The sequence below is a fragment of the Pteropus vampyrus genome, unplaced genomic scaffold (genome assembly GCF_000151845.1).
Source record: "Pteropus vampyrus isolate Shadow unplaced genomic scaffold, Pvam_2.0 Scaffold219, whole genome shotgun sequence".
Taxonomy (NCBI): Eukaryota; Metazoa; Chordata; class Mammalia; order Chiroptera; family Pteropodidae; genus Pteropus; species Pteropus vampyrus.
In genome coordinates, this window is record NW_011889000.1 from 1,774,618 (window position 1) to 1,790,541 (window position 15,924).

Here is a 15,924-nt window from a genome sequence, read left to right on the forward strand (position 1 = left end):
GCGCGGGGCGGGGCCCTCTCCTCCCCAGGGCTCCCGCGGATCCTTCTCTTCCCGACTAGACTTGTCCTGTTTCCACCTGCCGTGGCCCGCTTGCCTGTGGTGGTCTGAGGCCGCCGTTCGTCGTAGGCTTCCCCATCCCAGGCCCAGCTGCCCTTTTACTCTCGGCCTCTGGGTTACCCTTGGTAGCTTGTGTCCGACAGTCCCCTCTCCCCCTCGGTCTTCGGCTGCTCAGGATTCCCAGGCTTTGGCCTTGGAGCAGCTGCTCTTTCCCTCTTCCCCTGTGTCTTTTGGTATGACCCGGCTGCTGTTCACGAAACCATCCCTGTGACCTCTAGAATCCGAACATCTTTGTCCCTACTTTTCGCATCCTAAGAGTGCTTATTAGAAACCGAATGGGAAAGTCGAAGCAGAGTTAGCCCTGGATTTGATAACCTCCTCGTGTGGGCTGGGCTCCTTGACAGCTAGTTCCTCTGCAATTTAGTTTGACCAGTGCTCACTGGTAGTTTTTTGGCGAGACAAAGCAAGCACCTGGTCGTACTGCCGTCGGCCCCCGTGGGGATAGACCAGAACCAGAACAGCAGGTGGCACTGGCAAAGGAAAGGAGGAGAGAAAGATCTGCATGGAAAGGAAATTTGGCATTTGGAAGACGCTGTGAGCAAGGATTTGAGGGGGCGTGATGTAGTGTAGGGTGACTCATCTTATATTTCTAGGTACAAAAGTGGATTGAGGCGGGTAGAAGAAAACTGACAGGGGAGGAGAATTGGTAGGATGAAGAAGGTTGCCTTTCAGGCGGTGGAGTGGAACATTGGGGAATGAGGAGAGAGTCTTGGGGTCTTTATGGGGTGTGGACTGAGATCATAATACCAGTTGTCATCATTGACCAGTTGAGTTTATACTACAGAGTGGTTAGATTTTTTAACACACCTGGTATCTCGAGATAGTCACAGATGTTGGATGGTATTTTAAAACCTTTGGTCACCAATAGAACACATTTTTCTCTGTTTTCCTTTAAAAAATCTGTTCGTAAGCTATTTTCAAAGTGTAGGCAGCATTATAAAAGACTTCCTTAAAATGTTTTTAATTGTAGTAAAATATATGGAAAATTGCCCGAATCATGTGTCAGGTTGAAAAGAAACACATGCAGGTACCTACCACCCGGATCAAGAAATAGAACACTACTGGCATCCCATAAGCGTCCCTGTGACTCCATCATCAAGATTTCGTAAAGTTTTGCCTGTTTTTTTTCAACTTTTTTTTTTGAAACATTTTTAATCTACCAAGAAGTTGAAAGAATAATATTGTGAACACCTGTGTACCTCTTTCATATATTAACTTTTAAACATTTTTATCACATTTATCTTTTCTTTATATTTTCTTCCTTTATTTTTTGCTGAACCATTTGAAAATAAGTTCCAGATATCATGACACTATACCTCTAAGTACTTCACCATGAATCTACTAAAAATCCAAGGGCTTCTTTTAATGCACTGATATTCTCTTTGGTGGAATCACAACATTTTCCAAAATTAAAGTGTGATATTACTTACATAAACACACACACACATTGTCCAACATTTTCTTGTGTTAAAATGATTAAGCAGGTCTACGGCCATGCTACCCTGAACAAGCCCGATCACGTCTGATCTCAGAAGCTAAGCAGGGTCGGGCCTGGTTAGTACTTGGATGGGAGACCACCTAGGAAGACCAGGTGCTATAGGTGTAAAAAATAAAAAAAATAAGGGATTGTAAGCTGACAAAGTCCTTGCAATCTGTGAGGTCAACCAAGGGTTGCCTCGCTTAAAAAAAATGATTAAGCAGATAAGCTTATTCCTAGTTGACTGAAAATACTAAACTTCCTCTCACTTTAAGAAAACATTGTATGAAGACAAGCACTAGTATAGTATATATAGTGATAATGAAACATGCAACAGTGTTTTAGTACTCTCATATAAGCTTTTTAGTCTTAGTGGTTTTTACAGGAAGATCTTGACCACAAGTAATCTGTTTTCAATTATTTCTCGTATCATAGTATGAGTATTAGGTAACTGCTATTTTGCATTAATTCTCTTTTCTCATTTCGGGTCTTTTTTAGGGCTCAGTAAAGAGACAAGCACTATACGCCTGTAGTACCTGCACCCCAGAAGGAGAAGAACCAGCAGGAATTTGCCTCGCTTGCAGTTATGAATGTCATGGAAGTCACAAACTGTTTGAACTATACACAAAAAGGTAAAGACAGTTAGAGATTGGTGTTGAATACTTTGTAAATGTTTAGAATCTTTCCCAGCTGTACTTTTTTCTCAATCTTGCTGTTCATTCAAAGTAGCTGTGCATTGGGAAAATTTATTATAATTGTTTTATATAATTTGAGACAATAGTTTTTCCCAAGGGCCTTTTAAAACATGATACAAACTCAAACAACTCATCCTTCTCTGCCATTAATTTACTTGTGTCTGTGGGAGTGATACAGATATTTGTCTCTGCAAGTTAATTTCCAGAATTATCAAATCTTTTATTGTTATGTGCCTGGAGAAATTCCGACTTGGATTCATGAGCAGCAACCAAGAAATGAGTTGAAAGGGAATAAGCTATATGAACTTGAAGAAGTCATTAGATTTTTTTTTAAATGTTATTATTTTATTATTATTTATGCCTACAACACCTGGTCTTCCTAGGTGGTCTCCTGTCCAAGTACTAACCAGGCCCGACCCTGCTTAGCTTCCGAGATCAGACATCGGGCTTGTTTAGGGTGGCATGGCCGTAGACCATAGACCATGGCTCCACTGGAGCATGAACCCAGGACCGTCTGTGTGTAAAGCAGATGTGCTAACCGCTACACTATTGAACCACGTCCAAGAAGTCATTAGATTTAAAAGAAAAGTTAAAATTGGCTCTTCCTTCTTTGTTTCAGAAATTTTCGTTGTGATTGTGGAAACAGCAAGTTTAAAAATTTGGAATGCAAATTATTTCCTGTAAGTAAGCACTGTAACTATAAAGGCATTGGAAGTAGCTGAGGTGATATTTGACAGAGTTGATAAAAGCCAAATATTTTCCAAAAAGGTAGTTCTTATGCTTATTCTTTGCAAATTGGCAAATCAGCGTTAGAGTCCATTTTTCACTCTGTTGGAAAACTAAGTAACCTGTTCAGAGTCTACAGTATAGATGGTAATAAATATGAAAAGTTTTGGGGGAATGTTCTTTGAAGAGATTTAGGTTTAATTATGTTGGTTGTGCTCATGCTCTAAGGCTTTTAAAAGTGAATAAATAAAACTTGGTAATAATGTGGGCTGGGTGCACACAGGAGTTTTTCACTGCTCTTTGCCTATGTTTATACAGTAACTTAGTGAAATACCAAATGAAGAGAAAGTAAGAGATTTTATATTCAATCATTGCTAAAACTGTCTTGCTTTTCTCTTTTTTGAAGGTTATTTTTGACAACTTTCTTGACTGCTTTTTATTTTTACCTCTTGCTAACCTGGGGACTTTGGCTATTACAGCTAGGCATCAAGAAGTACTTTGAAATTCCAGGCTAATATCAGTTAATTTATATTTAATACTCATGATTAACTTTTATTACTATTTTATTACATGGGTGTGTTCAGTTTCCCCCAGTTGCTACAAAAAAGATACAAAAAATAATTTTTATTTTTTCCCTGTATCTTGGGGAAAATGTCCCTTTAATAGTAGTGAATTCTTTTCCTTTGTATTTTGAAAGTTAAAGACCAGCTTCTGTGGGGGAAGATATTTACTGCAAAAATTTATTGAATGCAGAAATTTCATAATGCATGAAATTATAGTTTAAGTTAGAACATATTATATATATTGAAATTATAGTTTAAGTTAGAACATATTATATATATTGAAATTAATATCTTTCAGGACAAAGCAAAGATAAATTTGGGCAATAAATACAATGACAACTTTTTTGGATTGTACTGCATTTGCAAGAGACCTTATCCTGATCCTGAAGACGAGGTAAGAGACTTGGGGGTTAACACATGGGACTGTGTCATCGCTAGCCTTCACTACGCAGTCTCTTGTCATATTTGGGCCTCTGTAGTTGTTCGCTGGGGGTTTGGAGATTGTGAAAGGATTCTGCATTTATCCCTGCTGATGAATCTGGGCTGTAACTATAACTGGTACAGGTCTCAGCTATTCTTCTCATTCTTGCCTCATGATAATAAAATATTGAGTAGGACTTTCTCAAGGCCAGGACCTTACCCCTTCCGCTCCCTCATTGCCTGCCTGCTTCACTCCCCGACTTTCCAAAAATGCCCTTCAATTTTTTGCCTCCCTGGAAGGAAAGAAATGGGAGATACAAATTGGATCCTCTTTAAAATTTCAATTAGAAATATACAAAACATTTTAAAGAGTTCTTCCTCACTCCCAGACATAACCACTGTTCACACTTTTTGGTGTATATATTTTTAGACCTTTTTCTATGCAAATATGAGTGAATATTTTTCAGTTCATAGTTTTCTTTTCTTGTAACAAGTGAAAATTCTATACATTCACTTCTGCAATTTACTTTTCTCACTTACTAGTTTATCTTAGATATCTTCCATGTCATACAATACAAATCGACCTCATTCTAATTGCAGCAGAGTATTCCATAATTTGACATGCCATAAGTCAGTTACCTAATTGTTCTTCTATAGAAGAATGGCATTGTCTGTTTTTTAAGTATTATGAAGACAACTGCAGTGGACATCTTTATACAGTCATATAACTGAGTAAACTCTTGCAAGGAGTTATGTAGAATGGATACCTAGAGTTAAAATTGATGTGTCAGAGGATATTTGTATTTAAAATGGTGATCATGTTTACAAAAAGGGTTGGACCACCAACAGTATGTAATACCGTTTTTTCCCCAACATTCTCATTGTCCCTACCTATTAAACAGTCTTAAAATTTTGCCATTCTGATGGATAAAGAACAGTATCTTTTAAAAATTTTACTTTCTTTAATCATAGGTAAGGTTATGCGTTTTCGTGAGTTTATATTACATATTAATAACCTATTGGAATTGTTCTTTCACATCTTTGGCCCATATTGTGATTGAGTCTGGTTTTGCTTATGTGTTTACTGATTTGAAGGAATCTTTGTATTTAGAGAAATTAGCCTTCTGCCGTCTTCTTGCTTTCTGTTGTCTTGGAACTGTAATTATTGAACCAAATTATTTAGAGGAAAAAATTGAAGATATCTTTGAGTTAACAAAGATAAAACCTTACAATGGGATATTTTAAGGTATGGAGTAAAGTGTTATAACACTGTTGAATCAAAAGAAAAATAAGATGAATAAGTTGATCAAGGCAAAAGAAAGAATAAAACAGCCATATACAAATATAGATAGATATGTTTTTGTTTCCTTTAAGACACCATAATAGGGAAGCAGATTAAACATTGGAATGTTAATCAGCTGATATGAAAGTCCGTGAATAAAAGGAAAATCATTCTAAAAACAAAGTCTGCGCCCTTTGGTATATAATTTTCCTAGGCCAGAATTTAATTATTTAATTTATTCAAATTAGGAGAGTTATTGCTGTTTGTTTTATCAAGAGATTGTAACATTTACTTTTCAGTTACTTGGCGGCATGTCGTGGTAAAAAGCTGCAGTTGTCACATTCTGTATTGGTCAATTTGTATTACCTCCCTGGGCCTGGGTTCATGTATACGTGAGATACATGACTGACTTATAAAATTTTATGAGAATCAGATATTAACTAATGTGAAAGAACTTTGACAGTCGCTTGCAAAGCGCTTATCTCTGTAGCACCAGTTCGTGGAGAACGAGCTTCTCTTTGGCTCCTTGATCTTTCCTTTTTTCCTCGGATATGCCCATGGGTAGCAGCCTCACAGATTTGGTAGAGAATTATTAATATAATTCCACCGTGTGCCAGATTTACTTCCATGTCCCAGAATTCACTGTCATCATTAACACGCAAACTGCTTTTCCATGTTAGATTCCAGATGAGATGATCCAGTGTGTAGTCTGTGAAGACTGGTTCCACGGAAGGGTAAGGAAAGCTTTGACCTTTTAAAGCCACTGTCTTCACAAAGGGAGAAAAAAATCTTTGCTTTGAATTGTGTTATATTTTACATCATAATTACTATTCTAGACATATACTATAAAGATATGATCAGTGTACTCTTACGACATTTGTTTATAAAATAACAAGCATTTTGGACAACTTGGAGATCACAAGGAAAATAGTCAGTTTTCTGTATTCACAGCATCTTGGTGCTATTCCCCCTGAGAGTGGGGATTTCCAAGAGATGGTGTGCCAGGCTTGTATGAAACGCTGCTCTTTCTTGTGGGCTTATGCTGCGCAGCTGGCAGGTAGGTGTCTCTGTGGAGCTGGTATGCCACAAACTTGTGCTAGTGAAATTTTTATACTAAGAAATTGACCCAAAACAACTAATCAGCAATGAATGGTCTTGAGGCATTAAATATTCTGTATTTTTTTATAATACTGTATGTGTTACTGAATTTTTAAAGTGGCGGTTACTTATAGCATCTGCTGCTCTGGCCTCATAATTTATTGCCCTTCTAACCTTCAGGGAACAATTCACCATACTAACCACAAGCAGCATAGCCACACCTAAGATCTCATCCTACACTTTCGATTTGTCTCAAAGTTCTTAAATTTGGTGCTCCCTCTTTCTATCCATACCCTTCCCATTTCTAGCTCTCACTTTCCACTGGATGTGTGTATATTTCTTATTCACTGAGTTTTCTTAATTGACCTTCCCCACTCCCTCCATTTCCTTCCCTGTCAGCACATGGCTTCATCTATCAAATTGAAATGCCGCCATGCACCATTAGCTCCCTTATCCTTTCTCTTCTCTCCTTCACAGTGTTTCTGCCTCTATTCCCAAAGTAAAGCTGGTGGGCTTTTCAAAACTACCCTGCTACCTGTATTCGCAGTTAAATATCTTCCTACTGCCTCTTGCTTCTTGAGGTATCCCATCTCTCTTTAAGTCTATAGTATTTTCCTTTCTCCTTTACATATAAAGAGCTTAAGTAGTGCCATTTTTAAACAAACTTCAATTTGAACTCTTTGGATTAGGCAGGCATAACCTAAAAAAGGACCGATATTTTCTTTCTTATTATTCCAGAAATTAAGTTTGACTCTCTCCTTTTCCAGATTCTGAAATATTTTTTAATTAGGCAAAGTGATTTCATTGTCTAATAGGTCTGTGTGTGTGTGTGTGTGCGCGTGTGCGTGCACGCATGTGTGTGTTTTCACTGAACCCATAGTAACCAAGGTGTCTGCCGAGGATGATGGGTTGGTGCTGAATGTCGATGGAGTAGGTGATCAGGAAGTTATTAAACCTGAAAATGGAGACCATCAAGATAGTACCCTCAAAGAGGATGTTCCAGAACCTGGAAAGGATGCTGTCAAGGAAGTTAAAGCAGAGCAGACTAATGAACCATGTACCAGCTCTAGTTCTGAATCTGCTCTCCAGGTAACATATGAAGTAAGAGCCATAAAAGAAATCAAACTTAAGCAAAATTAATTCTATAAGCTCTGTGGCATTGTATCCTTTGCCTAAAGAAATCCTTTCACAAAATAAAACTATAATAGTTTAAAAAACATACTTCAAAACTCAATTTTATTTCAGACAGCATTTAAGAATCAACGTCTCAACACAGGATCACAGTCTGACTGCAAACTTGAGGAGCTTCAAGCTAAGCATTTTATAAAGAAGGACACTGCCACCTATTGGCCCCTGAACTGGCGTAGCAAGTTATGTACCTGCAAAGACTGTATGGTAAGTATAGGATCAAGTTATATGTTAGTATGTTTTAGAGACTTATGCCTAAAATAGAAATATCTGGAAAGTGTATTTATGAAATTAATGATAGAGAACTTAAAAAATGTCTGTATTAAGCAAATTTGTGAAATAGTATTTGCAGTCTGAATGCTTGTGGAAGAAATGAAGAATTATGCATTTTTACTTATCTTCATTGTAGTGGGAAAAAAGCAGTTCTTAGCTTTTTTATATCATAGAATTTTTTGGAAACACAAATTGCCTGAAAGTTACAGTAAGTCAGTGGTTTTAAGTAAAGATTTCTTAGACCAAGGGTCCCTAACCCCTGGGCCACGGATCAGTACTGGTCTATTAGGAACCAGGCCGCACAGCAGGAGGTGAGTGATAGGCTGGTGAGCGAAGCTTCATCTGTATTTGCAGCCGCTCCCCAGCACTGGCATCACTGCCTCAGCTCCACCCCACATCATTGGGCATTAGATTCTATAGGAGCACCGGTCCCTCGTGCCAAAAAGTTTGAGGACTGCTGTCTTAGATCATACAACATCTGCTAGGCAGTTGGGATATTTCTAAGAGAGATTTGAGCAAAAAGAATAAATCACTCAAGCAGCTCTGCGTTCAAAGGCTCAGGTTTTTCTGAGAGTCAATTTACAAAAATTCTTAGTGATTCTCATGAGGCTTACTTTCTGAGAATGACACAGTTCTAATGGAGAAACTGGTTTTATTTTTTTAAAGAAAATGTATGGCGACCTAGATGTCCTGTTCCTGACAGATGAATATGACACAGTTTTGGCTTATGAAAACAAGGGCAAGGTTGACCAGGCAGCCGACAGGACAGACCCTTTAATGGACACCCTTAACAGCATGAGCAGAGTCCAACAAGTGGAACTTATTTGTGGTGAGTAGTGTTCGAATGTGGAAATTCGTGATGTTCATAGTTTCCTGCACTATTAAAAAAAAGTATATGTATAAGGACAACTGATACCTATTTTGTACTATATGTTTTCATATAATACAAGAAAAAAGTTAAAATTGGAATTGTATAGTAGACCTCAGCTACACTTGCTTAATTGTAATGTTGCTGGATATTCAGTTGCTATCACCACTGAATCGGGGTTACAGACCAGAATAATTACGTGTTTGAGAAACCACAACATGTGCTGTTTTGATTAAGGGTAGATGTGTGAGTAAAGAATATTAGAGAATCAACTTCTTTTTTCATCCAATGAAAAATAATTTTCATGGAGCATTACATGTCATCTTTTTGATAGTTCTTGAGGTTGCTTCAGTGGTGCGCAGGAAACCACTAGAGGAAAATATTCCCAAACCTTTAATTGCAGGCTTTTATGTCCTGCCCCTCCACCCTCCACCCCCAGCTTATTTTAGTGATTTTCATCCCAGCCAGTTTCTCTGGGGATGCCACCACCTTTGTGTCCCTTTTTTGGCTTTGATCATTTTTATTATTTGTAACTATTTGATTAACTTCTTTTTGTCTTTATTAGACTAAAAGCTTTTCGAGGATAAAGGCTGCATCTCAGTGATTTTCGTAGTCTTCAAGGATCCTCTTGAAGGATCTGTCAAGTGAATGTACAAGTTTAAAAACTTAATGTTTTACAAGTTCGAAGTTATTTCAAATATTAGAATTCCAGAGAGATAGGAAGTCCTTGAAAAGATTCTTAGCTAATGTTTTCGGGAATGAAAATGGGTTCCAGGTATCAAAATGAAAGCATTTGGGAGAAATTGGGAACAGTTTCTCTGCAGGTTTCACTTAAAGAAAAATTCAGTTTAAACTAGTAACATACTCATCAGTGATGAAGAAGTATTTTGTTTTTAAAAGCACACCGCTTATCTGAAGTTTAAGTCCTTTTCTCTTGTTTTGATTTAGAATATAATGACTTGAAGACTGAACTTAAAGACTATCTCAAGAGATTTGCTGATGAAGGCACGGTATGTTGAGTTAAAGAATTTTAATCATAGCCTGCATGTTTTGAGCAAACTGTTTATTTTCTTTCTTGAAAAAAATGTATGTCTCAAACTGGATACTAGAGAGTTTAATGCAGGCAGAGCTAAGGGAAGTCAGTGAGAGGCGTTGAAACAGCGACGGACTAGCTGCAGTGGGGGCCCTGCCCAGCCCTGGGCCGGAAGGAGCGCACGGACAGCAGTCACACAGGATGTGGAGGGCGTCGCGGTCGCTTAGGAGAAGGCCACTGGGTCAGCCGTACTGATGCTGCCCATCCCGACCTTCAAGCAGGGATCCTAGGTGGAGGAAGGAAAAGTGACCAGGCAGGAAAAAATTAAAGCCAGGCCCCATTTAAGGGATTCTGTGCTCCACAGTTTAGGATAAAAGAACTTTATAATTGGGAGACTAAAACATTTCTCTTGCTAGCAAGAAAATCTATATACTTTTAAGGAAACACTGACTCTACAATGTATAATGTTTTAAAAGAACCTGCCAAGTGAATTCACAAATACTTCCTAGCCCTTTAGTATTCATACATTTGTGATTAATTTTTTTCTAAAATACTCTTCTATCAGGGATGTAAAGTACAGCATAGGGAATATAGTCAAAATATTGTAATAACTATGTATGGTGCCAGGTAGGTACTTGACTAATGGGGGGATCACTTCATAAGTTATATAAGTGTCTAACCACTATGCTGTACATCTGAAACTAATATAAAATAATACTGAATGACAGCAGTGATTGAAAAAATTTTTAAATTTTCAGTATTCAAATAAATACTAAATATGTTATAATATAGAAAAATGTTCATAGTAGAACACTAATTGAAAAAATAAATAAAATACTTTTCTATGTTCCGAAGGCAGACATAAAACAAAATTTACTTTTCTTTTCATGGCCTAAGGTTGTACGTGTGGACACTAAACGTTTTGCTCTGCTGTAGTCAGATACACAAATCAAGCCAGACGTGGGTCTGACAGATACCCAGAAGTGCCATGAGACTAGCTTTCTTGGCAGAATCCTCTGCCATCCAACTTTAGGTCATTTTCTTCTTTCTCCTCAATGTGAGAAGAACCCGTAGCTGCCTGGGTTTGTGGGCAAGGTCCCAGTGCCACCTTCCCTTAGACGGCCTCCTCATGTTTTAGAGCACGTTCTTCACTGTCATGCAAAAGTCGTCCTGCTTCCCAGCAGTTCTTAAACTAGAGCTAGTCCCGTTTCTATCCTCTGGTTGATGCAGGCTCATGCTTCTCTCTTGCTAGAACTAAGAACAGAACGTTCACGGGTGGAACTATTTTAACTTGTTTGTTGTTAGTGACAGTCATGGTCTTTCAGATGTATCAAAGCACGTGCTCTTGACTCTGCCTGTGAGCCTTTGCTCTTGTGCCATTGGTGGTCACAGTGCTTTTTATTAAAATATTTTACACATACTTAAAATCACATAAGAGAAAATAAATATGTTGTCTTTTTGCATTCACATTTGAAACAGTTTTATTCAGTCTTCACATGTATCTTTAATATATGGGTCTTCGATATCGCTAGAACTGTTCTTCATGAGAGAATTCTGTAATCTGATGTGATGATTTAAAAAGACAAAACACTATGTTTAGATTATTTTTTCCATGACATTACTAACTGGATCTTTACCAAACAAACAAACAAAAACCTTAAGTTGCCATAAGACTTATCTGCTGTGGTTGTATTTGTCCACGGAAGATAATGCTAATAAGTTCTAGATGTTCTCAGATGGTGGGCTGCCTCTATTTAATGTGTGTGTCTGACTATTGAAAAAACACTTAGAAACTACACATTTTCTGAGATAAACTCATCAAATGAATTATTATTGAACCCGAATATTCTCTAACATTTCTAACTCTGCATGTTGGCTGTGACCATTTGGGGACCTCTAGAAACCAAACTTTGCACACTAATAAGTATGCTTTTAGGTGTCCTCCGACCAGAACCTAGTGGGAGAAATGTTTTGCCTTTAGTGTTTAATGTTTGTGATCCAAGGTAAGGACAGATCCTCCGTGCTGGAACTCCCAGGTATCTTACTAGCATTTTATAAGTGTACATTTCCAGGCCATTTAGCCAAGTACATTAGAGCTCTGGGCCGCAGTTTATCTCAGAACATATTAGCCATCTGGATCTTGAATCTGTTAGGTCTCGAATTCCTCACCGGTTGACCAGCAGTTTTACTCTTGGTGCTTGCGAAACTGGCATATCAGCTACTGGTCCGTGGTAGAGTACTGAGAAAATGTTAAGTTTCCTCGTTTAGAGGATTAATAAGTATCTTACCCCAAGAAAGCTTAAGTTCATCTTGCTGTTCGCGTATGTCAGCGGCATGTACCCGTGGGGAGTGAGAGGGAGGTCTCCATTTTACTTACCAGTAATTGTCCTTTCTCACTTCTCTCTACCTCTCTCTCTCTCTTGCTCACATACATTCACTACTTTCTTTTTCTCTTGCTTTCCTCCCTGCCCAACCTTCATTTTTTTATGACAATATGCATGTGTTACCTTAATTAAAAAGATAAATCAACCAACCTGTCTCTGGTGCTGGCCCTGAGCCCTTTCGAACAGATCAGCTGGCAAGACTCAGTCTTGGGTTGAGCAGGACTCCTCCTGGGCCGTCTCAGTATACTTTTTATTCATATTTTCCCTTTGTCTTATTTTCTTATTTTTAATATTTCGTTTTGCCCATGCCATAAACAGGTTTGTGTCATGCTCCAATCCTTTTTCCAGTAAAATGGAAGATAAATTTCTCACTGCATAAAATGAGGGTACTGTTCACTGAGTAGTAGCTTTTGCCCATTATTTTTCTGTTTATATACAAACATCTTCGATTTTGGACTCTCAAAGAGGGAAATGCTTTTTGGTTCCTTTTTTTTTTTTTTTTTCCCCAGTAAAGACAGCACATCTCTCAAAACGAAACACTGTTTTTTTGTGGGTGCTTGTGCAGAACTGAAGGACGCTCCCAAAGGGCATTTGTGGTCATGACAGAGCGAGCGGGGTCTAGACCTTCGGGTTCTCAGCTTTCGTGCTGGTTCTGCCACCTTTCTCTTCACTAATATTTATTGAAAACTTACTATATGCCAGTGTTCTGCAGCGTGATGTCTCATCTGCCCTTCCAAGCATAAGAGGTGCTGCCTTTACCTTTTCGTATGAGGAAGCCGAGGGAGGAGGTGGGACCTGCACGTGGCACCATGTGCTATTCTGCTGAGCTGTGTGACCCTGCACAGGCCCGTCCCTCTGAGCCCAGATGAGCTCTGTATGAAATGCAGATAGTAGAATTAATTAGGCATTAAAATAATTCTTTTTTTTTATTCTTATTTTTCAATTAGAGTTGCTATTCAGTATTATTCGATATTAGTTTCAGGTGTACAGCATAGTGGTTAGACGTTCATATAATTTATAAAGTGATTCCCCCAATTAGTCTAGTACCCCCAGCACCATATCTAGTTGTTACAGTATTATTGACTATATTCCTTATGCTGTACTTCACATCCCTGGGCGGTTTCATAACTACCAGTTTGTACTTCTTAATAAAGTGATTTTTATCAGGCAGTACCGTTCGATTTGTCTGTGAACGTTACGACTGGGTATTGCTGTTCTATAATTCAGTTCTCTTTCCCGATCTTTGCTTTTCGTCAATAGGTTGTTAAGAGAGAGGACATCCAGCAGTTCTTCGAAGAATTTCAGTCAAAAAAGAGAAGAAGAGTGGATGGGATGCAGTATTATTGCAGCTAGAGTGGAGTACGGCGCCTTCTCACCCAGGCCAGTGAAAATGCGACTTCCTGTTCCAGGAATAAAAGAGGCCTGTTTCACCTTCGGTCCTCTTCGTGACCTCTCTCTGGAGAGGCCTCCTCCGCTGGCCTTGGGCTTCCTCACTCTCCTTAACGGCAGTAGCCACAATGTTTATGCTGATTTCACAACCAGCATTCTTCTTTCTGGCTCGGCTAAAAGCAACTCATTCCACAGACTTCAGCCCCTTCCCCGCCTCCCGTCCACCCAGGGTTATTTGCTTATAAGTTTTAGGAAGTTTGATTTGGTTTTGAGCAAGTAAACTAGTTTCTTTTCCAATGATTTGTTCTTTAACTCCCAAATGTGTCTACTCTGCCACAGAGCTGTTGTCTTCCAGGACCTGCTTTGGGGCATCACAGACATTCTCTTCCTGTCAGCTAGACCCTCTCTAGGTCCCCTCACCCCTATGATCGTGGTGCCTTGGGTCAAAGCTTCCTCAGGCCTGGGCTGCTTCTCCCACCTCCCTGCTTTCTGAGGTTCGGTCACGACACAGAGTTGGTCTCGGAACACGTTTCCTCTGGGCCCAACCTCTGGCCTCGCTGGGACAGATGGCTTTCTGTCCCGGCTGTCTGTTACAGGCAGGGAGATCGGCTGACGGCAGGGCTGAGGGAGCCAGCCTTTGTTAGGGATTCTGCTAAGAAATTTCAAGTGGAAATGTCATTCACAATTCTACTGGTACTGGAATATGAGGATTTCAGTGCTGTAGTGCTCACAGGGCTTCCTGGAGAAAACGCCAGCATTCTGGCCCCCCCTTCTGCTGCCTAGAAATAGACCGGCTACTACCCTGTGAAATCTCGGTGGTTTACAGAGTCCTCTGGGTTCCTTTCTATTATCAGGGATATTCATAAGCATATATTAAAAACAAAACTATTTTGATATTGTTCTGTTATGAAAATGTTATTAGAACCCCAATAAATTATTATTTTTCCCCCTTAAATTGTGCTGAAGAAAAAAAGACACTGGCTTAGCTTCCTTGTAGTGAGCAGGGCAGCGAGTGCCCCGTTCCGAAGAGGCTGTGTGGAAGAGCGTGCAGACGAGGCCCCGGGCCGCGCGAATGATGAGCTGCGTGTACATAAGCGTCAGTGCCCCTAGCTGGTTCCCTAGTAACTACGAGATCTTTCGAAGAACCTCATGGAATGTTGCAAAAACCCCATACTTGAGGGGAAGTCCTTTCAGTTGGTTTGAAATCTCCTTAAAGCCCCTCAGTCTGTGTGGAAACCACCTTTTGATAAACAGAGCCCTCAGTTGCTCTCTCTCTGGAGGAACAAGGCCTTGCCTGACAGCAGATGACACACTTTGAGGTATGTGACTGCAAGCATTTGAGGCTTTGGGGCCACGAGTGTACATCAGTATTCCTTGGTGTGTTCAGCAATCAGTGAGTGCCCACCGACCCCCGGGCAAGGCGAACTGGGCCCACAGAAAGTCAAGGCCTCAAAGACATGGTCCACCCCGTTTTTCTGTATCACACCTAATTACAGATCCTCGTGAAGAGTGACATGTGGACCCGGAAGGTCTCATGGCCACAGGAGATTGCTGTGTGCCCTGCGCTGGCCTCGTGGATAAAGAGTCAGCAGGCGAGGCTGGAAAGCTCAGGGCGGCTTTGGGGTCGTCCACAGTAACTCTCCCAAGTCAGGACTCCTGCACTCCATCCCCAAGCTCACGCGAGCAGTGTGCCGCTGCGGCCTCAGATGTTTGTTTAACTGCCAGAAAATTCCTTACTTAGGACAGGTCAGGACCACGTCTGAGAGCTGATGCATTACTGTGCAGCACAGAACAAGTCACCCAGTGCTGAAGGGCTGTTTATGAAAGGTACTGTTCCTTCTTTTACATTAACCAGAAAACCTCTTTTTTACTTACTGTTCACAGCTGGTTTTCTTATTGACTGTATTGGACCGTCTCTTCTTGTAGAGACTGATTTTGGCCAACATGTGGCAGTTAATATTAATGCATGTTTTATGCAAAAGAATATGATATTAGTTGCTTTTAAGGAATTCTGGCATTGTACGTGCATTTTTGTAGAATTGTTACTGGACTTATAATTACATACTAAACTCTAATCAGGTTTATGTAAAATTAAATAAAACCAATTCAAAAATAGTGGCTTTTCAGATTGTTTTTTCTCATTAAAATGTACACAGCCTCCCTTTGCAGGTTTTAAGAAAATGAGCATAGCATGAGTGTACTCCAACAGCTCGCCTGCCCGGGGGGACTGGTTCATTTCTCCTGTTTCCACACAAGATGTGGTCTGAGGTATCGCCAGCAGAGCTACCTCATCCCCCTGCTTTATAATACCTCCTGGAGGGAGGTTCCACAGTCCCCGCTGGGACCTAGATGACCAGTCGAACAAAGAAATGGGCTTGGGCTGTGAGCGATCACGGTTTGCTGAGGTGCTG

General features: G+C 39.8%; 1 protein-coding gene and 2 pseudogenes across 1 annotated transcript; 2 read left to right on the forward strand and 1 right to left on the reverse strand.

Moving 5' to 3' along the window:
• The first annotated feature begins 1,601 nt into the window (after positions 1-1,601).
• On the forward strand, positions 1,602-1,720 carry LOC111747367 (annotated as a pseudogene).
• Positions 1,721-2,071: 351 nt separating this feature from the next.
• Positions 2,072-15,628, forward strand: UBR7 (ubiquitin protein ligase E3 component n-recognin 7 (putative)). The gene is made up of 10 exons (XM_023538361.1): positions 2,072-2,226; positions 2,909-2,969; positions 3,877-3,972; positions 5,961-6,014; positions 6,232-6,337; positions 7,259-7,467; positions 7,624-7,773; positions 8,506-8,668; positions 9,656-9,717; positions 13,385-15,628. Exons 4-10 carry the CDS (start codon positions 5,973-5,975, stop codon positions 13,475-13,477), a joined length of 825 nt encoding a protein of 274 aa, XP_023394129.1. The 5' UTR covers positions 2,072-2,226; positions 2,909-2,969; positions 3,877-3,972; positions 5,961-5,972; the 3' UTR covers positions 13,478-15,628.
• LOC111747378 lies at positions 2,648-2,763 on the reverse strand (annotated as a pseudogene).
• Positions 15,629-15,924: the final 296 nt, after the last annotated feature.

Coding starts and splice junctions, on each gene's coding strand:
- UBR7 (XM_023538361.1), top strand. CDS start 5,973: ATGATCCAGTGTGTAGTCTGTGAAGACTGGTTCCACGGAAGG. Junction 6,338..7,258: donor TTATGCTGCGCAGCTGGCAG/GTAGGTGTCTCT, acceptor CTGAACCCATAG/TAACCAAGGTGTCTGCCGAG. Junction 7,774..8,505: donor GTACCTGCAAAGACTGTATG/GTAAGTATAGGA, acceptor ATTTTTTTAAAG/AAAATGTATGGCGACCTAGA.